Source organism: Pezoporus wallicus, unplaced genomic scaffold (genome assembly GCF_028554395.1).
Source record: "Pezoporus wallicus isolate ANWC-B61680 ecotype Strahan unplaced genomic scaffold, APGP_CSIRO_Pwel_v1 contig_5524, whole genome shotgun sequence".
In the NCBI taxonomy this organism is placed as follows: domain Eukaryota; kingdom Metazoa; phylum Chordata; class Aves; order Psittaciformes; family Psittacidae; genus Pezoporus; species Pezoporus wallicus.
In genome coordinates, this window is record NW_026636622.1 from 360,340 (window position 1) to 385,491 (window position 25,152).

General features: G+C 41.7%; 1 protein-coding gene across 6 annotated transcripts in view; it reads left to right on the plus strand.

Moving 5' to 3' along the window:
* Positions 1-5,201: 5,201 nt before the first annotated feature.
* Positions 5,202-25,152, plus strand: part of SLC16A12 (solute carrier family 16 member 12) — a 31,608-nt gene continuing 11,657 nt past the window's right edge. For 2 of the 6 annotated variants that reach the window (XM_057401005.1, XM_057401011.1), the window contains exon 1: positions 5,202-5,519. In XM_057401005.1, coding sequence (XP_057256988.1) covers positions 5,311-5,519 — 209 coding nt within the window. In that variant the 5' untranslated portion in view covers positions 5,202-5,310. Of the gene's footprint in view, positions 5,520-19,136; positions 19,159-23,068; positions 23,334-25,152 lie in introns of those variants that run through there. The other 4 variants (XM_057401009.1, XM_057401013.1, XM_057401006.1 and 1 more) reach the window with 4 other exon arrangements.

The following is a 25,152-nucleotide window of genomic DNA, read 5'->3' on the forward strand; positions in this document are numbered from 1 at the left end:
AGAAGGGCAGTGGAGCTGGTGAAGGGACTGGAGCACAAGTGTGATGAGGAGCGGATGAGGGAACTGGGGTTGCTTAGTCTGGAGGAGTCTTGGGGGACCTGGCAGCTCTACAGCTACCTGAAAGCAGTATCTATGCGGGTGAGCACCCCCACAAGTCAGCCTGCACCCGTGGCCCTATGACCACCTCTGGGCACCCCACAGCTCTGATGGACGCCTGTCTGACAGACATTTCTCATTTCAAGGGGCTGCTGAATTTCCATGCTGAAAAGACTGATGAAAACCCATGAGGCACCTTGCTTAGCTACTGCTGTGTGGCCCGGGGGAGCCAAACCCTCACAGCGTTAAAATGGCAGCAGTTTGGCTTTGCAGCTACATGGCTGGTACTGAAATGCAAGGCTGTGGACAATCAATGTCATGATATTTACCAAAATATCTTGCTGCACAGAGCAGATAGTTTCTGATGTGCTTTTAGCTAGCTCTGGTTTAGGTCTCTGTCCACACATGCTTAACTTGGAGAGGAAAAAAGCAAACAAATGGCAGGGGGGAAAACCCTTGCACACACACAAAGTAAAAAGAAAAATGAAGTTATCTGTAAGGTTTTGTGTTGCATAAGTGCCCTGGAAATAATCTGATACATCTCCAAATACAACAAGAATCTGTGATGCTTGTAACTGTCTCTGAGTGGAATGACAATAGTTCGTGTTTAATTCTGTAAATGTTTGCTGAAGATATTATCAATGGGCACGTTTTATTTAAAGGAGTGTATTAAAGCTTAAAGCAAAGAAATTCTTTCCCCAACCAGTGAACAAAACAGATGCAACGATTAGGTATAAAATCAGAACTGCAAGTATTCTTAGCTGTTAAGGTGTGTGTTTTACAGGTGAGCTGCAACGCAACCACATACAGAGGCACAGCAGACCCTGGGTTCAGTGAGGAGCTCTCCCTGAGAGCCCCATCAGTCAGCAAACGCCAGCTGGAGTTTGGTGGGAGGTACTGCCAAATCTTGACAAGTGACTGGTTTTCTGTGTTGTGCAGGTGTGGAGATCCAGGGGTAGCTCACGATCTTTTACTTGGTATTGTGTGACGACTGGGAGAATAGGATAAAGGTGATCTGCTCTGCCTTCCAGCTTCGAACCCTGGTTCAGCCTTCTTTGACTTGTGCTTTTCCCCGAGAGGTGGAATAGGCGAGGGTGCTGGTGATGAGCAGGAAAAACTGCTAACACGATCTCTGCAGAAGAGCACAGCAAGCCATACTCGTTATCCAGCAGGAAGAACAAAAACACAGTGCCAGGAAAGGTTGCAAAGCTGTGGAGATGGTTAGCTCTCCTCAGACTAGAGTGACATTACAGCCTATATTTGGTGTTGGATTCCTGTATGGACTGAAATAGCCCAACCCTCTTGTCCACAGTCAAGGGGATATGGAAGAGAGACTGGAATTGCTGTGCAAAGGCTTGCTTCCAAGCACAACTAATTCAAATTTATTATTCTCATGCTGTGAAAAATTCCAACATCCAATTAAGTTTTTCTTCTGATGTGAAATGAAATTCTGACATTTTGAAATTTCCCTTTTTTCCACCCAAAAAGCCTGCTAGCAGGAAGTCTAGCAGGCTGCCAAAACAATCATTTCACAGATAAGGGCCTATTTTAAAGCTCCTGCCTTTGTACAGCCAAAAGTTTTTAGAACCATAGGACTTTTTTTTTTTTTTTTATGTTATCTGTATTTTGTAGTGAAAAATTGTTGCACTGTAGAATTGGTGCATTGGCTAGCTGGAGTGCTGTTTTTTGTAAAACATGTGCATCAAAATGTGTCCAAAAAGCTTACAGTGTGTGCTTGGACCAAGGTTTTCAATGACAAACCAGAAGGGATACCCCAGAAAAAGGGCAGTGGCAGTACAGCATCCTCCTACAGAAGGAGGTTTGAAACGTGGAAGCTTGTAATCATCCTCTTGTTCAACTAGTAGTAAGTATTGATCTGCCTATGCTTACTTTATATCAAGAAAGAGAGGATATTTCTGCCCAAATTTCCAAAGGTTCTGGAAGATGAAACACTCAGGCAGCATAGGTTGCAAGACATACCTGCATGTAGTCTCACATTCCAAGAACTGCTATTATCCATGTAAAAGGGAGGAGGCCATGGAATAACAATTACGTATTTTCTCTTTTCTGACCCAGGTTCCATATAGGACTTATACGTATATTTATTTTGAGGAATTGACCACAGTCTTTTGATCTTCTGCTGAAGCCCCTTTATGTTGGTAAGAAACAGAGCTTTCCTTCACCTTTGGAAAGGAGCCTTTCGCAAGTGGAAAAGAGCTCGCAAGTGGTGAGTACTTCACCTTCTTGCTTTGGAGTTGGCAAGATTTGCTGCGGTGGGGGAAACTCAGGGAACCATAGGGACTACAGTTTCTCCAGCCTGTGATGTCTTTGGCTGAATTTTCAGGGTGTCAGGGTGTCCTCTTGGCTACAGGATGCCAAAGGTTGTAGAGCCACATGGTAGTGACCAGATTTGAGCATGATACTCTGAGCATGCCATTACAGCGTATCCCTGTGAAGTTGGCTGGCTGTAACAGCAAGGGGAGAGAAGAGGGCAGAGAAAGGAGGGTAGTGGGATTTTTAGTTTACGACAGGTATTTGTATGTAAAGGTTCCTTTAAAGAGCGCACGCACATTCATAGGAAAGCTGTTCATGTGTCATGGCACCTAACCATCCTCCAAACTGTCAAAGCATTTATTTTACCTGTTGAGTTCTATAGCGTTACAGTTCCTGATTATTTCTGTGGCTTGGAAAGTGTAAGAGAGAGCAAAGGTACTATTCTTGTTTGCATAGGGTCTAAACCAAAACAATCCCCTTGCCAGCTGTGTTGTCCTTTACCTGGTCAGGCACTCCAGGTGAGGGAATGTATTCATTTCATATCTTGGTTATAGCAGTTCTAGAGGAGCAGCATGCTTAGTCCTGCAGCCCTGGAAGGAATTCTTTACTGTAAGGGTGGTGAGGCACTGGAATGGGTTGCCCAGGGAGGCTGTGAATGCTCCGTCCCTGGCGGTGTTCAAGGCCAGGTTGGACAGAGCCTTGGGTGAGATGGTTTAGTGGGAGGTGTCCCTGCCCATGGCAGGGGGGTTGGAACTAGATGGTCTTAATGTTCTTTCCAACCCTAACTAATCTATGATTAAGGTCATTAGATCATTACAGGTAAGTAATAGTATGTTGCTTGTCAAACTGCTAGATGGAGCAGTGCAGCGACCATTTATCTGGTATTAGCAGTTGAAACTTGCATGAGAAAATCTGTTTTAGCAGTAACAAGAGGAAACCTGTCATGAATGTAAACCAAACCCTTGTATTTCTATTACAGTTACAACATTGCTCTAGAGATCCAAATGAAGTCATGCATATTGTTTTGGTGACACCTTCTTTGTGATGCTTCAGTGCTTAAAATGAATTTATATAAAAATCAAATAGCACAAAAGTATTTTAAAGCCATTGTGGTGCCAATGGCTAGATCAACAGCATATGAGCAATGTTACTGCCTCTCTGTGTATTGCTGGTATGTATAATGCACAATGTGGTTCTGTGGTGCTCTGACAATATCCTTTCCACACCACAGAGAAGAAAGCATTACCTGACACCAAAATGTCAGCAGCCTGCATAGATAACCATTGTGATTCCCACTGCTGATGGGAGTTGTCATAGAGATGCTGCCAACCAGATTTGCAGAGGAAGTTTGTTGCAATGCTTAGATCCCCAGTCTCTTAAGTGGTAGCTTAATGCACAGCCCATCTTATTCAGAGCTGTCTATTACCCTTGAAGCATTACACAGTACAAATAAACTCTCTTGCAATTGTGTTAGCAGTGTATTTTTGCAAGGAAAATCTTTCAACATGAAGCACAGTTTAATCCAGCTAAGGTTAGAAATCTTTCCAAATTGTAACAGAACTGTAAAAAGAGGAAAAAGTCAAAAACTCATCAAGAAAGTATGAGGAAGAAATTCTTAGCTAGCACAGGTTGCCCAGAGAAGCTGTGGCTGCCCCATCCCTGACAGTCTTCAAGGCCAGGTTGGATGGGATTTGAGCAGCCTGGTCTAGTGGAAGGTGTCCCTGCCTATGGCAGGGGGGGTGCAACTAGATTGTTTTTAAGGTCCCTTCCAAACCAAACAGATCTATGGTTCAATGGAAATAAGAGCTACATTTTTTTCTCATTCATGAAAAGTTTTTGTTACCCATGCAGTTGGTGGGGAAAACCTACCCCCTTTACAGCTGCTGTGAGCTGCCACTGCAGGAAGGGGAGTGCTTGCTCTGGGGAAGATGTATGCAGGTGATGCGGGCTCCCCAGTGTGCAGCTTCATCCCAGAGCATGCAAAAATAAGGTAAAACACTTCAGGCCAGTCTCTCACAGCTGCCTCATGCCACTGTCGTGTACAGTAGCTGTCACCTGGTCAGGAGAGTCTTTTCCAATCAATAAGCCACCCTGGAGCTGCCATGCTTATCCAAATTGCGTCTATTTCCTTATATTGAGGGGGTTTGAACTTAGCTTGGGAGAGCAGTATCACAAACACCTCCCTGCCACCCGCTGCTTTTGTACTCCTGGGAGCTTTGCACTTGCTCTTTACAACATCCCTGAAAGGCAGCAAGGTCCTGGGTGAAAGACAGGAACCAAGCAGCCCTTGCCTGGCGACAGTGTTTGGAAAGGGTAAGAAAAGATCTGATTTGTTTCATTTGTTCTCATGGAAAGTGTCACAGGATGTTTAATGTCCCTTCTGAGCAAAGACCTGCTGTTTTCCAGATCTTGTCTGAAAACCCATGTACTATTCAGCAGGCCACTTAGTTTATCTTCTTTGGATAAACAAAAGGCTGCTGGAATTTGAAACTTGTTCCAAAAGTCTAGGGTCCAAAGCCCGCTGAAATCTGTGTGAGTCCTTCCCCTGCTCCGGGGTTTTGAATTGAGGTTGAAAATTTAGACTAGCAAGCGATGGCAGCATGACTTCTAATGGTGTATAGGGCACGCAGGGCTGGTGTGTGTGACAGAGGGCCAGCCGTGTGCACAAGTTTCGGTGTTACTCCCACTCTTCAGTGTTTCCTGAGTTGGGAACAGTTTAAAAATACCTTCTGAAACGCCTGAGAGCACTGATCCAGAAATTCCCAGTACAGGCTTTGCCTTGACGGGGGCGGGGTGGGGGGAACCCTCTCAATGTGATGAAAGTACCTGTGCCACTGTTAGGACGCCCTTTTCGTGTTGGTGAAGATACCTGGTCCCTCTGCTGACAACCTGCCGGAGCCGGAGCCATGGTGAGCCCGCCGGGGAGGCAGCGGGAGCAGGATGAGGGCGGCGAAGGGGGGCCGGGAGGCGAAGAACCCGAGCCGCCTCCCCGCCGGGAGCTGGGGGCTCCGCCGGGTGAAGTCCTGCTCGGGGCGGGCTCTGCCTCGGCCCCCGCCCCGCGCCCCCGGCAGACACCTCCCCGGGGGGCCGCGCTCCTCGCGTTCCGCCGCCGCCGGGGCTCCGGGAGGGCCGGGGGCCGCCGCCTGCAGGTAGGGGCTGCGCAAGGCTCGGGGGGAGCGATGGGGCTGGGGGGGCATCGCTGGGGACCGGGGCGCGGAGCGGGACGGGCAGCGCGGGGCTCTCCGGCGGCGGTGCGCAGCGACCCGGAGGTGGTTCGGTTGGGTAGCGTTGGTGCCCTGAGGCACCACAGAGAATAAGAACAAACCGTGGAGCAGAAACGTTAATAAATAAATGAAAAATAAACGTAACCCCCATCATTATATTAAGAAACGGTATATATGTGCACACAGATGTATGAGACGTTGGTTAGGTAGAACGCTAGTCAGTGAAAGAATAAACAGCATTTCAAGTTCCTAGATAGTATGAAGAAAACTTGACTACGTTTTTCTCTGTTGTATAAGGAGAAATATTACCTGTTCAGAGCCCGGCGGCTGTTGAAGGTGCAGAGCAAGGCTTTGCTGTGTGTGCCACCTCCATGTGCGTACAGGCCCTCCTGGCTGTCACCTAGGCTCATTCACATGTGGAAGTGGCCCCCAAAATTACACGGAAGACTGAGGTGCCGACTGCTCAGTGATGGGCTGGGAGAGCTGGTCCGTGGCACTCTGCAGACAGAGCTGGCTGTGAAAGTGGCTAATTGCGGTGATTGATCTGAATTTAACAATTCATTTCCAGGACCCATTGCAGGATTTAACCTGATGTGCAATAATATACTTAAGCCAGGTGATGTTGTAGGCATATGTCTTACAGGAAATCCTGTGTTCACAGACAGGCTAAGCAAGGGTCAGTGAAAAAAAATATGCCAAAAGGTACAATAAGTAATACCCTTATTTTAAACGTTCTGATAACTTGCCACTCTTTTATTGACTTGTTCTGCTTAATATGTCTAGGGATAAGTCATTAAATAGGTATTTGGGATGAATTTGGGGTTGTGTGGTAGCCTTTTGACTGAATTGATTTCATTAGGTTAACAGGCTGGTTGGGGTAGCCGAGTTCCTCTGTTGTTGCAAGTCCTCTCCTGCAGTGGCAAAGAGGAAACGTTTCTGTTAGCACTGGGAAATTGGAGGATAACATGAAACTTAATGAAGTGAAACAGGATTGCATTTTGCTCAGAGTGGTTCTGTTATGCCTCAGTTAGAGCTGTTACCTCAAATCATTAGCAGTTACTGTCTTTTCGCATTTATTTTCTTGTATATATGTAACTTATTATGTGTTTCTTGGTTTTTTTTCAGTTACACTGTGTTTAATTTTTACTTTTTTATAGTTTGCAACAATGTAACAGAAGCTGAACTTTAATAGAAGGTTTCTCTGGGCTACCCTTAGGGCTTTCCACGCTAATGCCTTTAAAATTCAGTCATTAACTTTTGCCTTAAACTCAAGCTGGAAAGTGACAGTGAAGGACAACCTAGCACAGTGTGCAACTTGATTTACAAAGCTTTATCAGAATTGACTTAATTGAAGTGTAAAAGGGGGAACCTCAGGAGCCTTCTTTTCCCCCAGCTTGCACATTCACGTCAGCTTCAAGCTGTATTTTGTTTACCTAGCAAGTGGCTCGCTGCAGTAGATCTGATTGGATTCGCTGGGTTGGTTCTTGCCCGTGATAGCGAGGACAGGGCCTAGGAGACCCCCAGGGATCCCTTCCGGATCTGTATTCCCAGGCCAAAATCCTACGGACTGGACACAGGGGGGAAGATTTTTCAGATGTTTTGGTGCAAACACAATTGCTTCCTCAGGGAGAAATTTGGCATGTGTTTCCTTAGAGAACCGTGCTTGCGTAAGCAGCCCCCTGCCACCCTCTGTGCTGTACTAGTACAACCATTTGTGGGGCTGGTGGTGGACTGCATCGAGGAGCTGCCACGGTTTCAAAAGTGCCTTTTCTTCTTTGGTTATTGATTACTTTTAACTCTGATCTACCTGACCTGTGGCTGCTGTGTTAGGGTTGAGAAGGTGGCCTGGGAGGAGGGAATGTGTAGCAGGGAGCAGGAGGTAAGGGCTGTTTCTGCTGGCATCGCTGCTGCTGAAAGAAGTAATTGCTTATCTAACTGTGGTCAGCAGTAGATGACATGTGGTTATGGCCGTCACTTTAAAAACGTAGCTGACTGCTCAGATACCTTAATGCAATTGTGTGCACGTGCAGTTAGCTGCGTACACAGTGATCTGATTATGTATTTCTGTTGTAATTCTGATTTTACTTTCATGATATATAGCTATGTGTTTGTGTAACTTCAGGATGCATTTCCTGTACTATTCTGTCTTGCAGTATGGGCAATTCAAAAGACCATTTTTCTGGGAAATAGGTTTCGACACTGTAAGCACATGAGTTTTATTAATCAGATTATATTCAGCTGCATAGGTGTATGCCTAAAGTTCTAAAAGGGAAGATTAAACCACTTCTAAGAGGGTGCTTCTAATCCTGGAGAACATAATTGTCACCTGCATGCAATTTATGCTTTTACATGTACACATAATGTTACGTATCCTTTTGAATGTAATGTAGACCTACTGTTAAATTCTGAATGGCAGAAGTGATCAGGCATGTCACACCATTTTAATTGGTACAGTGGAACTGAAAAATCAGTGGAGTGTTTACTTTCTATAATCTCTACCACTTCTTTCAGTCTGGAAAGCACTGATGCTTTTGTGCATTGCTTTAGGACTTGTTCTCATTCTTACTTCAGACACCTTGTTTCTCTGTCATGATCCTTTTGTAGCCAGCAAGAAAACACTTATAGAACACAAATTCATGTGTAGTATGTCTGCATATTTAGAGAATGATGGTACCCTTTCTTGTTCACAGAACTTGAAGGAGTAATTACTTGCCATTACAGTCTTTATTCAACAGAGAAAAATCCCAGACTTTTAGGTTAGAAGAAAAATAAACTGTATTAGATTTAAGAACAATATTACCTTTATTGTTTGTCCTGTGGTGGGTCACTACAACTGCAGTTTGGATTATCTTCTTAGAGTGTCAAGCAGATTATATAGAAGAAAACTCATTTTATCTATCCTTTCAAACAGGAAAAGGACTTCTTGCCAGCAGCCTTATGAGACCCAAGTGCATCTTTCATGAGCTATGTTGTTGCCTGTATTAATTGACATATATCAATGTGGTCTGTGAGCAGTAAAACTGCAAACTTCAACTTCCCTGCAGGAGGTTGACTCCTCACCTGTCGTATGGAGAAATTTGGAAAGGTGCAATTCTTTAAGCCTAAACAAGACGTCCAGGCTAATCACTCAATTTTTCTTCACTAAAAATGAAGGTGTTTTCTTTTCAGCCTACTGGATTGCAAAGATAGTTTTGTTTTCTTCTCTGTTAGCTCTTGTACTTGTTACGATGTGGTAAGTGGAAGAGCTGTTGCCAGTAGGACTATATATGAATTCAGCTGCTCTGAATGAAAATACCCAGATGGAGACTACCTTTTTCTGGATTGTCTCATTGTCTCTCTTAGGGTTGTATGATGCTGGAGATAATGACACACAGGGCAAGCTATGACCTTCTGAGTACAAAATCTTTGGAGCTAAGCTCTCATCGTTCTGCTTTTGGAAGAAGCATTATCTGGTTTTGGTACATTGATGCTGAGTGCCGTCCTGCTCAAATGAGGGCATAGACACCATGGTAGTACAGATCAGGGTATAGCCAGGATGCATGTACAGTATCTTTCCTTTCACTGTAAAGGCAAAAATCCATCACTTCTGTCTCAGAAGCATTTTAAGCTGTGCAGGCTCCCGAGGCAGAAGATTATCACTTTGGCAGCAAGATAACTTATTCAGTGGTAAGATTAGCCAGCAATTTGCGGCAGCCTTCTTCCCCAGAGCCTGTGGCAGTGGAACCAGCTTGGAGGTTATAATAATAATTATTATTATGGAACTGGCTTGAAGGAATGAGGCAATGTATCTCATTAGTGAGTTGGGATGTGTTTAGTCTTTGTTAGTAAAACTCTATTAGTTACTTTGCGTATGATACAAAAGTCATTGAATGGTTGGTCTCTCAGTTGCAGTTCAGTGTTGGACAATTGCAGGTTATCTACAAAACAGGATCTTACTGCTATTTTTCTGTGAGGCTTAAATGATGCAGCACTTTTTGTTGTTGTTTGTTTTATGTGTCATTTATTGGTTTCTGCTTGTTTCATTTGATGGGATAACGAAGTGAGAAGGCAGTAAATGAAGTGGTCTCTAGTATTTGCTTTTAGACAATGTTACCTTTTTCCACTGAAGGACTGCTGGTCTCTTTTTTTCCCTCCTTTTCTGGTGTTTTATTGTAAGATGATCTTCTGAGCTTTGATGGGGATCTTGTTTCAGGGTGTTAAGTAAATAACAGAGAAGAATGAAGCAAATGTCTTTTATAGATGTGTTATATTTCTGGTCTATGTTGTGGATGTAGCTCCATACTTGAATGCACCAGGAAACAGGTTTGTGAGTTGATGGAAAGTGTAAGTTGGGTAATACTATTTAATTGAATAGAGTTAAAATTAATTTAAAACCAACACATCTGAGAGAAACTGGGCTCCTTTTTCTATAAAATATTATTTTCTTTAACTGTTCTGCTTGTCACAAGAATCGGTTCACTTTCTGGGGAATATTGTCCTTGAATGCTTTTTGAATGGTAAGTACATTAGTTGCTGCCAGAGAGTTGTCATAACAGTGTCCAGAAATAATGGTAATGTGCAACCCTAGGCCATATGTGGGTATTTAGTTACAGTGTACATTATTGTTATTTTAACTGACTGGTAGGTTATTTATGGCGAAGTAATTTGTCACCCTTTTATTTCTTGTGCAATCTGGGAGGGACTGGGGTTGTAAATTTTCCTTCTTCTAGATGAGAGCTGGCCTGTGCCTGTCGAGAGAAATGTGTCTTCTGGTCTTGACACTTGGTGATACCATCAAAATGATATCCATAGCTTTCCAAAAGATGTGACCAGACCTCTGGGATTCCTCAGCTGTCTTGGTTTGCCAGTGCTCTTGACTACACACGCCATTTATAGTCAATTTCTTCTGGGGTAACAGTGTACCTCATGTTTAGAAGCTCTTCTTGAATTCTTTTTAAGCATTAGGTAAGAGTGCAAATGAAAAGATGGTAATAGAAACTTCAGTTCTTGGTCATAAAGTTCCAGACAGGAGACAAATAGAAGAAGAAAACACTGTCTTCAGATATTTAAAAAATAAAAGGTGTTTCCCAGCCATTGCACAAGATCCTAGAGGCAAGTTTTGAGTACAAAACCCAAGATGTTTTAGCTAACAACCACCGAACTCCTGCATCCCTTTTTCTGAATAGGACCTAAAAGGAATTTTGAAGTTGGGAATTTAACTCCTCATCCTCAGTCCTCAGCGGGACAGTGTTGGCCACTTTCCCTCCCTTTGTTCAGGATGGACACAGTCTCCTGGCTTTCACTTTTTTTTAAAATTCAAAGCTCCCTTCCTTCCTTCCTGCATTTCTGGATCTATCCCAGTGTGGATGTGATGACTCACATTTCTCAGATGTGAAATGTGAATGTGGAAGTGGAATCTTTCCCCTGCCTCTCCAGGGGTTTCTCAGTCTGTGGTGCTGTTGAGTTTCTTAATGCGTCTCTCCTGATTCAAATGGCTTTCCTGCCGGCCACAGTGGTTTTGGCACTGTTACAGAACTTAGTAAGTCATGTCTTAGAGTGTTCATTGCAATTCACACATCTAATACTTTGTTGGCTTTGAGAGCTTCTTGAAGACCATACAAAACTTGTTAATTTAGTCCATTGACCTAAGCAAATACCTCCTCCTCCTGTTCATTTTAGAAGTCACCTCATCAAGTTGTCATGTTTGACAACATCAAGCTCTTTCTACAGGGTGTTTGGAGCTGGTTAGTGTGAGTTGAGAAGCCAGTAGTACAGGACTGTGCACTGCTTCTTTGTGGTCCTTCTCTGCTCTGTCTTCATTTGCTGGTGCTGCAATGGACTATGTGATCCCACATGAAATCTTATGCATTACTCATATCCTTTCCCAAGGTACCAGGGTATTTGGTTGGTAATTTCTTGGCTTTGCATTTGTTCCTCTCCTTTGATTGTGCCTATAATCAGCCCTTCAAGTTCATCACCTTTATTTCCTGTAAAAGCCACTAAAAGAACAGGGAAAAGAAGAGCTGAAATAAGAAGGGTCAAAATCAGAAATGGTTCCACAAGCATGTGCCAGCTTCACCTTTGTCACTGAAATGCTGCACCTGGTCTCTCAGTTGTTGAGGTTGAAATTTCCTGGGCCAGGGGCACCACACTCAGCTTTGAGGCGCTGCTCAGCGTCGCTGCTCAATAAATACCCATAGGAGATTTTAAAATGGATTGCAGCACTGAACTTAGTGAGAGCACAGGGGCTGCCTTTTTCATCCTATGGGCTAACTTTTGAGTTTATAATCTAGCGTTCTGAGTTGGCAGTTAAGGAATCAATTTGATGTAATATTCCTGTTTGAATGTGCAGATGTTGCTACACTTCTCATTAGAAGCAGCATTTCATGTTTTTATAGAAAACTCCCCTCATTTCCGATAGTTCAATCTCTTTTTTTTAAGCACTGCAGCCTTCCAGATGAGCTCATATCAGTTTGGATAATGAACTGCTGCCCACCTTTTCTCACTGTGATCATGTCCTGTGCTGCAGTATGTTCCTAGAGAGTTCTCTCCCTATTGGCTGTATCTGTTGGCCATGCTGCTTTCATGCCAATATCCTCTTAGACTACACTTCCTTCCATAAAAGCTTGAAAATTATACTATCTGTCTAACCTGCTTAATCTAACAAGCCAATAGTACTTGTTTTGGCTAAAAGCAATAGGCATTTGGGAAGCTGCTTCATAAAGTGCTCTCTGCCTGTTGAGTCCCTTTTTCTCTCTTTTGCTAAACTTCCGTCACAGAGTTTATTTAATTCATCTGGATGGTCCTTGGGACAGCTATAGCATGATACTAGCAGTAGCCAGCAAAAGTGTGTTTTTTGAAGGGGCTGAAAAGAGTCTTTGTGTGGATATAGAGAATATGGGAATGGAAACCAGGCAGAGCAAGAAGAACCAGCTGAGAGAAGTAGCACTTCTTCTTGTGAAGGGACTGAGTTACTACAAAGACCAGGTAGTTTCTCCACTTGAGTGATTCTAGTGCTGTGCTCCAGTAGCATCTGGGGCTTTTTGTATAAAGGCTTTTCATTATTAAGTATAGAATTAACATTTTCTGTTTAATATTTTCTGTTTCCTTATCTCAAACAATTCAGACTTTGCTCTGTGCAGCTGATATTTTGTATTAAAGTGGTCCAAATATTTAATTTGGGAAATGCAGCTGCTATAAAACAGAACTTGATGACAACAGAGAAATTTGCATTGGATGAAGAACGTGCTGAATGCAGCAGCACAGCTGATCACAAAGGGTCCTCAAACTCTGAGTAAAAATAAGCAATTTTTGTCATTATGTATTGAGGGACCTGACTTCCACCCTAAATATGTGAAAATATCAGCGGTCAAAACAGGATGTAATTGAAGAACAATTAAATTGGTCAAATTTCATTTTCATTTTTGCAGAATGACATGTGTCTGCAATTCAAATTGGGGAAAAAGAAAAGAAAAGCTTTGTAGCAGAGACATCTCTGTGCGTCCCAGCCAGAGCTGGCTTCCTACAGAAGCAAACACTGTTATTTCTACACCCTGTTTTTTAGCTCATTGGTACCCAACCTTTGAACAGTTACCATTTTGGTTTGCTTAGGGATCCAGATGCAGAGTATGTAGGGCAGTAGAGCAAGACAGCGTGAACCAGTGTTTCATCTCCTCGTTTGTGGACAGAATTCATTTTATCAATGTCCATTCAATTTAGCTTGATGGAGTAGCAAGTTGGAAAGAGTAAATTATCCCACACAGCTAGTTTATTCTTAATGAAGTTCATGGAGTGGAGAGTAATCTCTGTGGATTTACAACCCACATGACATAATTCTGCCTTTTGCTTATGGTGCATGCTACATAGAAACAGCCCACACATGGCTGATGGTAAAATGGCATTTGTCAAGAGTTTCCAAGCTCTGCTTGTTAGCTAGAAAGTACGGGATAACAAATTACTTCAAGTAAAAGCTCTTGTACAGGTACCTCTGGCATATTGGCGAGGTATTTTGCAGGACTCCTTTATCAAACAACTTCACTCTTTCACTTTTATCCAAATGAGAAATTAAATCTTGGGAGACAGTTGTGAAACCCAATACATGAAGCTGCTCCTTGGGCAAAGCCATGAAAATTAAGAGCTAGTTTTATTGCTCCTAGAGAATATAGCAGGCATGTAAATGGTGTTCTCAGTGCCTCCTGTCAGGGAAGGACTATGCAGTTGGCACAGAAGCACTAAACAACAACTGAGTGTGGGAAAAATGGAAAAAACCTCAGAGGGTGTGAAGGTTGTGACAGTCAGGATAATGCATGAAACGAGTGTGTCTTAGGGGGGCTGTGGAGGAGGAAAAGGAAATCATCTGCGCTTGAGGACTGATTGAGAGTTGGGATTTTTTATTTTGTTTTTCTTTCAGGTGGATTTGGAAGTCTGTAATAATTTCAAGTGCATCAAATGCAGCCTGCCCTGATGTGAAATGCCTGCTCAAGAGGAAAAACAGTGCAGGATTAGAGCATCGAACAGAGCTGTATACAGGAAGCTTCATAGGTAGACATTGCTAGCAACATCTTTCAGGTGTCTTTAAGGCAGCCAACATCCACAGGTGTTACTTAACCAGAAATGGAAGCTTAGCTCAGTGAGAGACCTCTTGGATGAGAAATAGGTATGACTTTTATTTGACCTTAATTTTCCTTTATCAGCTTTGTTGTGAGATCAGTAAGTTTGTAAAAAAAAATATTATCCTTTTGTTACTAGGGTCTTGATGAGCTTGTGGGTGAACTAGCAGTTCCCTGTAGCAACTGCTCTTTAGGGTACTCCAGGTTGCTCTTTCAGGTGATTCAGCAGATGAAATTTAAATACTACAGTCGTAACAGAGATAGTTTATTCCTTAGAGAGAGTGAATTCCATTGTAAATAGAAGATGTTCTTGAAAAAAAAAAAAAACTAGGTTCTGTTCTTTTTCACAGAAAAAAACTTCATTTAACCTAGAGAAGATTTTAAGGAATATCATCCTCAGTGCATCAAGATATAAACATTGGGTTTAAGCATATTTTTTGTTGTCTGGTCCTTCTCAAGTTGTTTTAGCTTCTTTTGTCATCCATGAAATAAGCTGTTTAAAGTGAAACTGATCTCACTAAAAGGATTATTGATAATGGGATCTAGTTAAGGAACAGTGGGCTGGAATAACAGGATAAAAGGGTGACTGTTGAGTCCACCTTTAAAGTCTCTTGTTCGGTTTCCCAAGTTGACGTGGTGAGTCTTTGACCAAATGATACTTGTATGACTGTCTAACCTGAACAGGTGGCAAATGCATTTCTTCATGTTGCCTCCTTAACCAGTAACAGCAATAAGGAAGCCGAGGTAGAGGAGCCAGGACTACTTTTTGTTTTTTTAACTTTCTCATAACTCCTGTGGAAGCACGGTATCCGGTTGAAAGCTGTATTTACTTAGAGAGTCTTTTCCTGAATTTGTTTCAATGTTTGTTGTTACAAACTTTCTAATGCAGTGGTCCAAGATGCTGTGATAAATGGCCTGCAGTTGGTCCGTAGGATCACATGAAGCAGCAGAGCCTGCGCGGATTGCTTCTGAAGTGCTTCCATTTGAGACTTTGCCGATAGAAGGGTTTGGATGTTTTACAGGAGATTTGGCAGACTGGGCTGGTTCCATGGTTGTAAATGCTCTCCTGCTCTCAGCTGCTGTAGTTGAGACTGGGTTTAATAGGAAGAAGAGATGGAGCAGTTTTATAAAGTCTTTTATGACATAGGTTTCTGGGTTGTTTTTCTTAGATAGCATCAGTCTCTTTCTCTCTTTTTTCTCTTTTCAAGTCCTTTAAAATGTCGCTTTTCTATGGGCTCTCTTATCATTGCTGTCTACCATTTAATGAGATGACTCCCTAACATTTTTTCTTGATGCTCCATATGAGCTCTTTTCCTCTGTCTATCTACCTGCCTTTTCGGTGTAGCTGTTGAAGAGAAAAGACAAACATAGAATCTGGGTAAAGTGGTTTCCTGTTTTTCTATGTACTGTGTTAATACTCCTAATGTAACTCGAGCTCTCTCCTGTGGAATTTCTGTCCTCCTTACTTACAGGTTAGTTTTCCTGCCAGAGGCACTCTTGGGTCCTTTGCTGCAGAGTCCTTGGTCTTGTGCTTTTTATGAGTTAAGCTAATTCCATGCTGCTTGTGGTCAGCAATTTTTTAAGCATTCTCTCCAGCTACACCTTTATTCCTTAAATGTGAATACAGGCATGTTTGAACTCTTTAATATTCGGTTTGCTGACAGTTCTGTGTCTATGGAGCCAAGAGGATACAAGCTGAGGAGCTGTATGGGAACATCAGAGAAAATGGAAAATTAACTTTTAAAGAATCAAACTAGCCAGAAACCTGGAGATCAAAAGTAAAACAACACTTAATAGGACAGATAGATTTTTTGTGTGTGTTTAGCTCACCATTTCTCTCTGTAGAGATATATGTTCTTTAACAAAAAAAAAAAAAAAAGAGAAACTGTGTTTCTGGGCTGCAATACTAATTAGCAGAAGTACACCCTTAAGCAGCATGGAAAGTTCCTGCTGATCACTCCTACAAATGATGTAATCAAGCAGCTGCACCAGTGCTCACTCAGTAGAGGGAACTTGAGGCACTTTTCTCAAAGCTTTAAAGATTCCCTTAAAGCTAAAATAAGCTGTTAAGCAAGGATCTAGTTGGAATATGGATGGCTTGGTGAGGCTGAATGGAAGGCTGAGCATGAAGAATGTGCTGATCTGCCCAAGACGTGTTGTTTGGTTGTTAACGTTCAGTGTGTGATTTCACTAAGATAAACTGTTACTTGTGAGTAGATGCATGCTTTCACAATATGCATGCTGTCAGATATGTTTTTCCTGGTCAGAGATTCATTGTTGTTTTTTTTTTTTTTTACAGCATGCTAAGAGGCTTTCCTCTTGGCCTCCATCTATTTCCTTGTCTTTCATTTTAGTATTTGGTGTTTCTTTCCAGGGAAGCTTAGTAGCTTCCCTGTCATTTTCTGAAGTTTGTGTGCAGTGATACACATATAAGCCTTCCTGTATTCAATTCCATGTATTCACTAATATGTGGCTACAGCTATATTATTTATTTATAATACATATAAAATATATACAGTATATTATATTATGCTTTTTTTAATGGATTAAATGTGATCTGAGTAATGACTCCTCAGAAATACCTAGCCCCCTAAAGCGACATTCATTAGTACTTGCTGTTGGAAGCCTGTTTCAGCAAACAGCAGACGGATTTTTTTGTCTTAAACTGTTGTCTTTTCAGCATTTAGAGACTTCCATTCCTGCTGGATATTATATTAGTGTACCATTGTATATACAATGATTATATCGTATCATTATTAAAAGAAAAATGAATAGTGGCTTTGATATTATGGCAGGGCTATCTAAATTTTAGAGTTCAAGCTTTCAGCCAAAAACCTCCCAAGAAAAATAATGCTCATGGTGACAATTTGCTATTATACGGTGCAAATTGTCCATTAGAAGAGCACGTTTGGCATTAAGTGTCCTAATAGGTTTGTTTCAGAACATAAGCTTGTGTGAACAAAAGGAAATAACCTGCCTTGCCTTTTCATGCCTTATTAGTTTTTGCAAACAAATCTTGCATATTGAAGGTGAACATGATGAATTGACAGTAACAGCAGCCCTAGAACATCTGATAAATAGAGACAATCTTCTGGATAGCTTGTTCTGTAAGATGATTTATTTCTAAAAGAGTAATCTCCTTTCCTTGTCTAAGATTCACATCTTGAAAATTATTAGTGAAAAATATTTTTCCATGTGAATTGTTAAAAACCTGACAATGCTATTTAGTGCTTTGCTATTGAGGCTCTGAACAGTTCAAAAATAGGGGAAAAATATATCTTTGTTTAAATGCAATTCCTTATTTTACTAAAACTCAACCAGGAACCTAAAGGACATTATAAAACAAATTAGTTTTGCATAACATGAATAAGGCCCTTCCATAAATGGAAGGGCTGAAAAGATGACAACTGTGAAAGAGTTCAAAGTGCAAGTACATTTTCTGTAAGTACATCACTGAGACTTCTAGGTGAGGGCATACTATAGTTTCCCATGGTCCTGCCTCCTGCTTGCTTGGCTTCCCCTCTGCCAGGGATTGTCTGAGCCCTGGGTGGCAGCTCTCCCAGGACACCACAGAACAGTTGTCAGCACTTCCCCAGGCTGTGACCCACACCAGGGATGTGTGCTGGAACTGGTGTCCATCTACATTGATTTCTTCTCAGAGACAGGGTATAAAAGCTGGCAGCAACCACAGCTTTTGGGTGGTACTTCCAGGTGTTTGCAGGAAGATGTGTCTCCATAGTATTCAGACCCTGAATTTTATCTAGGTACAGCTGCACTGTTGGTGCCTGAGACCTCTGGGGGTGCCTGATAACACCCTGATTTTCTCTGGAGGGATCAGGAAAGCATCTTCTTGGTAACTCCTTTGCCATGTCATCTACAGACCTATGAGAGGTTGATTTTTGGATCCTTATCACCAAAGAAGAATCTGGGGTGCAGAATCTGTAAAAGAAGGGAAGAACAGTGATTTCCACAGGCTGACTGCATAGTGGTCTGAGAAAAAATGTCCTGTTCCCACATGTTCCACAGTAGCTTTGCGGTGGTATTCTTTCTCAGGGCAAGATTTTCCTGAAGATGGAAAATTAATATACCAGATGTAGGAAAAGTGTTGGCTGAAGAGCACTTTGAATAAAATCTCTTTCAGCATTTCCAGACAATTATGGTTGTATGTTAGCATTTCTGTAAGGATATAATGGGATATTAATAAGTGCCTGATGATCAGAAAATGATTGGACTATCACATACTTACGTTTAGCCATAAATGAGAATTGCTTGCCAAACTGTTTAGTCATCATTAGTGATTTGTCATATATTTCAAAAGTAAGAGATAGATGTCATTTATTAAGCATACAGGTATCTCTGTAAACAAACAAAAAAAACCCTTCCACAACTGTTGCTTACAGCGTGATAAAAATAATTATGTGTACAGTTATGCCATCATGTGTAAAAAACATTAGAAAGAAATATTAGAAATATTAGGAAAAATGTAGAAATACTTAAAAATGGAGAGATATTAGAAAAACAATAAGCATCAGGCAGTTGTGAAACTATCTCATGCTCTCAGTACACACTGATATGTCATCAGCAACCTCTCAACAGCAGCAATTCCCAAGCATTGTTTTAGAAATCTTGTGTATGACTGCAACTATTGGACAGCAGAGGCAGATCCTTTCCTCGTCAAAAGGTTTCCTGATACTTTTTGTAACAGTTTTTGGCTATTCTCACTTACTTGCAAGAAGGCAGAAGACCCTTATTAAAATGGAGACAGAGATGGTACCATGTCCCACTCACAGCAGCACAGCTATTGGCTGTCAGTTAGGTAATACTTAGTGTTTTTCTTTCAGGGAGAAAATACATGTTTGATGGAACATGCTGGACCATAACCTTGCTGAGGCTCAGCTCGGATTTCGGTAATAGCTGTGGACTCAAGGAAAGCAGTTGAGCCCTCTGTTGTTTTCATCACAGTGAAAGGTGAAGTGGTGAGCACTGCGCTTGCTAGTTAAAAAACCTTTCACAATGTGGATCAAAAATGCATGTTTCCAGGCGGCCTTAGGTAGGCTGAAGTCAAACTTTCTATGCAAAGGGCTTTTCCTACAAAACTATTCCTTTGTATTGTTTTACCTGCTATAATTAACCTGGATTATTCAAGGACTAACCTAGCCAGAAACTATGTTAAAGGGTCAAAGAGTTTCCGTTGTATCTTGTAGACTCCTTCTGCCAGACCATTAGTCTTCTGGTAGACCCATACAGTGGTTTCCAGAGAAAAAGGAAGTTCACATTACATTTCTTATCTGAGTGGTACCGACTCAGCAAACAGTAACTATTTCTACTAGGGCTCTGTCCATGCCATTTGCTTTAGCAGTTTCTGGCAAATTTGGCAAATTAAGGAGCCAGCGTTGCAAAGTGATCATTATGGGAGGCCATAAGAGTGCTGCTCTTCCTTTCCCAGTAACATGCATCTCGATAGAGGAGTGACTAATGGATGTTGTGCTGTTCTACAGCCTTTACTTTTAACCATCTTTTTCATGTTTCTTCTCTGAATATTTTCTCTCTTGAGTTAAAAGGAGTTTCCTCAACTCCTGCCCCTCTTTTGCACCACCCCACTCACCTATGCCCGTCTCTGGCAGCCCTCTTCTCTACTAGCTGTTTAACATCTCTTGGTTTCTACCCTGCTTCTCCTGTTCCCACATCTATGCTCTGTTCAGTCCATCCTCTTCAGCAGCCATCTCCTTCCTTCATACACATAAACTGAAGCACATGAACATTTTCTGCTCAGCATAGTGATGAGAGTCAATAAGATGGGTTCTTATATGATTTGTCTTCTCTATCTTGATATGTTTTGGCTGGCAGGCAAGTTTTATTAGATATTTATATGATGCCTAGCACTGTGACATCCATTCTCTGATTAGAAGCCCCAGAATACTGCATGAATACAAATTGGTCATTAATGTTTCTCTTATTTGGTATCATAGGGTAAGCCCCTCCTTAAAAGTGTAAAAGAGGTTAACGATTTGCTGAGTAAGCCATCCAGATTTATGCAGGTATACTATAGATTAAGAAATGGAAAAAGTTATTACAATCTGTTGTAACGTGATTCCTGTGTTAGTGCTGTGACAGCAATTAAAAGCCAAGGAGGGGGTTGTTTGTTTGGGATTTTTAATTTTTTTTACTTTGGTTCTGGTACAGTTTCCTAAATGGACTTCCAGGTAAGTCGTTCTTGTTGCTAACTGTTTGTAACAGGGCTGGAGAGCTACTGAATTTGTAGACGTTTGAGAAGCTGAATGTACCCTTCTTATATAGGTACACATAATCCTCAAGATTATTGGCTTGCACAAGGGAAATTTGTGTGGACCCATCTGCCAGTCTTTTTAGAAAAGCTTTGGTTTTATCTAGAGGCTAGACAGAGACATCTTTAAGCAGAGAAGAGAGCTAAGAATATAGAGTAGCAGCTTTAAGATGCTCAGTGGAGTTGTTTTTATTTGGGAACAAAATATTGGAAAGGATCTCTTGGGTTGTTTTTAAGCAAGTCGAAGTCATGATGATACAATTCTTGATACTTCTGCTGAAATCAAACCAAGCTGTTCTTTTTCAGTTAAACAGCTAACCCAGTCTGCAGAATGAGACAGCTCTGCACTGAAGAAAATAAATTAGAAATGGCCTTTGAATCACAAGAGCTGTACAGAATTAGAGAGTCTAGTTTCTGCGTATTTAAGAACAACTTGGAGTTCAGCTGTCTTGCCAGACTGCTCACTGCAGTGCCTAGATGGTATGCAATTGATGTGGTGGGAGCAGGGAGAAGCAAAAGGAGGCTGAAAAGGTGCCATTTCCTAATAATCCAGTTGATAGAAGCTTCTGCAGCTTTCAGCATCTTCTGTGCTCATATCAAGTACTGTGCCCCATTTACATATGCTCTACTGTATTTGATGGCCTGTAGGGAATGAGTTAAGGGGCTAGTTAAGACTCCGGGGAGGACAGCGATCTGTGGTTATCCTTGATCCTTCAAGACATGCAAAAGAAATTAACTCTTTCAAAACCTGTAAAATATTTAATCTTACACGCATCTTACGATCCACTATCACATAGTACATACAATACTTCATATTTTTTCTTTCTCTCTTTCTCTTCTATCCTCTGGTACTTGTTCTTTGTGTTCTTTATTCATGGTTGGTTTTCTCTTTATAGAAGGTGCAGCAGTCAGAGAAAAGGGAACACAAGCAGGAGGTTAACATGGCTGTAGCAAATGCCTACAGATACGCTTGGTACAATCTTAAGAACAAGAAAAGTAAGAAAGAACCATCCTTAGAGCTATGTGAATTGGGTAAATACGGGAAAATATTAAAACTGCACTAGAGTTAGGTGCATAGGGTAAATGTACTAAATATATGCAATTCCATTACCTTGCACTCTAAGCAGTAACAAATTTTCTTCAGCAAAGCTTAAACTGCTTTAGTCTTGTTCTTTGTAAAATTCGTATACAGAGTTGTTCTCAAAGTGACTGGGAAAGCTGTGTGTGTTGTTGTTCACAAGAAAAATAGAGTTTAAATTCACTGATGCGGATGAACCTGTCCTTGGGAGTGTGTTCTGACATTTTGGACACAGAGACTGTCACAGATTTCTCAGGCCTCGCCCAACCCAGCACCTCTGTGAAGGTAGCAAATGGTATGTATGGTTTATGTTTATGTTTGTATCTTGCACTGAAAGAAAATTCTTGGCAAGGCTCGTCATTCTTTTCTCATGTGCATCTCTGTATTATTAAACAAGTAAAAGTAAGTATTGGATTCTGTGCTTATTTATGCTGGTATACATATTTAGGCCAGCTTCTTTGGGATAAACTGCACAAAATACTTCCTCTCAGTTCTGATAGAAGTTGCAAAGGCATTTTAATTTTGTGTAGCCAGAATAGTGCAAAGAAGCAGAAAGCAGCAGGGTGAAACTCACAGTATGGTCTGGGGGATGAGTGCTTCTGCCATGAGGCAGCTGTGGAAAAAACGTGACCTTGTGCCGGTGGTTCTATCATGAAATCATAGGGTGGTTTGGATTGGAAGGGACCTTAAAGATCATTCAGTTCCGATCTCCTTGCCATGGCCAGGGACACCTTCCACTAGAACAGGTTCCTCAGAGCCCTGTTCAACCTGGCCTTGAACACTGTCAGGAACGGGGCATCCACAACTTCTCTGGGCAACCTGTTCAAATGTCTTGCCTTCTATCTGAAGCCATATCCTTCTACAAATGGTGCATCCAAGCTGTTTGGCAGGTGAGGTGGCATATCTCGAGCTGCCCAGGTACGTCAGTGCTGTAAATGGAGAAGCTGAACAAGGGAGGACAAAAGCAACCTTCCAGGCAGGCCAGCAGGACTGTACCTGCTGTTCCTCTGTCCTTCGTCACACAAAAGTTTTACATCTTCACACTGTTGTGATATCATTATTAAATCAATTTGTTTAAAGAAGAAAATCTTTACGGTAGAAGGAGGGGCAGGTGGAGGGGGCAGCGAGTGCTTTGCTGGCTGCATGCCATGTTCTAAAAGGTCAGTGGCTCTTGTCGCTGTGCTGACCAGTTGCTAGGCTGCCATGGATTTCTGTGCTCCTTTCCCCAGCAAAAAGGACCTTGTGATGAGGTGCAAGGTTATAGTAGTGCCTTTTTAGTAACCTCACCCACTCCTTTCTGCTGGCTGAGCAGACTGAGTAAGGGAGATGCTGTTTTTTCTTTAGATAACCTAACTGACAGGTTATTTATCCTACTAGATTAAACCCAATGTATTAACTTGGGGAACAGAGTCACTCTTTAGTGAGCTGTCAGGGCACACTGGGTAACTAAGGCTTTCTTGGGGATAAGCAGAATTTGTTGCCACCTTCACCCCACTTACATCTTCTTTAAACTCGGGGCAAAGCACATTTACTTAATGCTTGAGTAAAACTTATCTAGCAAAGGTTGCAAAGTGCAAGAGCTCTTTTATGAGCTTTCCTTTTAGCCCTGCTTTTCTTTAGTCATCTCAAGCAGCAGGAACTTACGTGCACATCTGAGATGTGTTATAATAACAACTAATGCTGCCAGTGGGCAGCAGACCATACACTGCTAAAGGTGGAACAGATATGCAGTTAGTCTTATCCTGCACCAGAAAGGTTAAGAAAAAGATACAGCATGAGAATAAGCCAAGGTAGGGTTGGGAAGGGGAGGTCACAGTTGCTCAAAGTATGTGCTTTCTGTCTCTTTGACTTCATTTGCAGAGTCGGCAATCTGTGCTGTCCATTATATGCTTAATTAGAAAACAGCACCAGGGTTTAAGTAAATTGAGTTTTCTAACCTCAGAATAAAATTGCCAGATTGATGTAATAAGTGTTTATTAGATATGTGCAACAAGAAAGGTAACTATTTAACTTGCCTATCACTTCAGTGACTATGACAAGCACAGTGCTCCTTGAAGTGAGTGTGAAGTCAAGATGAGGTTTGCACTGGTCCTGCTAAGGGGAGCCTGGGTGGCCTATTTCTGTGTTGGCTGGACATTTCTTATAATATGGTTGGTTTTGGTTGCTTGTAACCTCATTAAACATTTCCTGTTCATGTGTATGTTGGCAGGCAGGGTTCTGAAAAAATAACAGCAAGTAATCATGTAACCAAATACCTAATCTATGTTTGCTTAGCCTGGTATGTCATCAAATATTTCCCAAGTGCGTTAATGTACAGTTAAATGTGAACTAGGGTCTCGGGGCCAATCTGAAGCTTGCCTGGGAAGCAGGGCCAGAGATCTAAGCTGAGGTCATGGCACCCAGCTATTGCTGTTTGTGCATTAAAATTAGTTAGGGCTCTGTATGTGGATGTTGTTGACTCCTCTGAAAAATTTTGTGTACGTTTCTGCTTATGGAAGGGTTATTGTTATCCCTTCTGGCATTCTTGGAACTTCCTCCTCCACCCTTAATAATCAGAATTTAAAATGAATTCTTCATCTCTCCAGAAGAGGCAGAAAAAGGTACTGCTCAAATCTAAAATAAGAAACCCTGCCTTGCCAAGACTACACAAATGTGCTGCAGATATATGTCTGAATTGTTCAGGATACTCTCTTATATATCATCTGCTTATGCAAACTCCACCTAACTAACTGCTTTACTTGTGATTGCTAGGAAACCTTCAGCAAAGTAATTTGTACTTTTTCAGGGTCCTGTTAATTCATGTGGCTGTGCTGGATTCTTATGGGCTATTCAGTCATTCAGGCATTTGAATATAACATATTAAACTTGCAATAATACAAGTTTACAATTATATAATATAAATGACACAATATAAATTATACAATTATACAGTACAAATACAGTTCTGAGGTCCTTAGTGTTAGATGCAAAATGTGGTGGCCACATGATGCAAAGCACTGGTACTCGCTTTACTTGTTCAAGTGAATTTGGCAGGATAATATAATGTGAGACTTGATTGCCAAATCAGGATATTTGAGCTATTTGAGCCTCTCTGGCTTCATGTTAGACGGGATATCAGCTTTTTTGTAGCTAGGTCAAATGCAGACACCCAAAAAAGTATTGAATTTTATTTCCCATCTAAGTAGACAGGGATGTGGTGGTGGTTTGCATCAAATTGTATTGCTTGATAATCTGGGCATTCACTGATCCAACAAGAAGAATCACGTGATCGCTGCCTTAGCCACCAGATAACTTGTTGATCCAATATTTGCATGTATCTAATAAGACAGTTGTTGCTTGAAGCTATGCAGAAAGGGGGATATAATTGATCCTATTAGTTAAAAATAGAAACTAAGTCATTAGTTCATGTCAGCTGACTCAAAATGTAACATAAACCCCACAAAATTGTTTGTTGCCTGGGTGGAATCCATACATGAGATGTATGGTCTGCTCACAAATTAGCAGCACATGCTGGAATGCAAATACAGAATGTGCGTGTCAAATGGCAAGTTCATGGATGCGTCTTCTGTATCACATGCCTGGCACCTTCTAACTAACTTGAACGCAAAC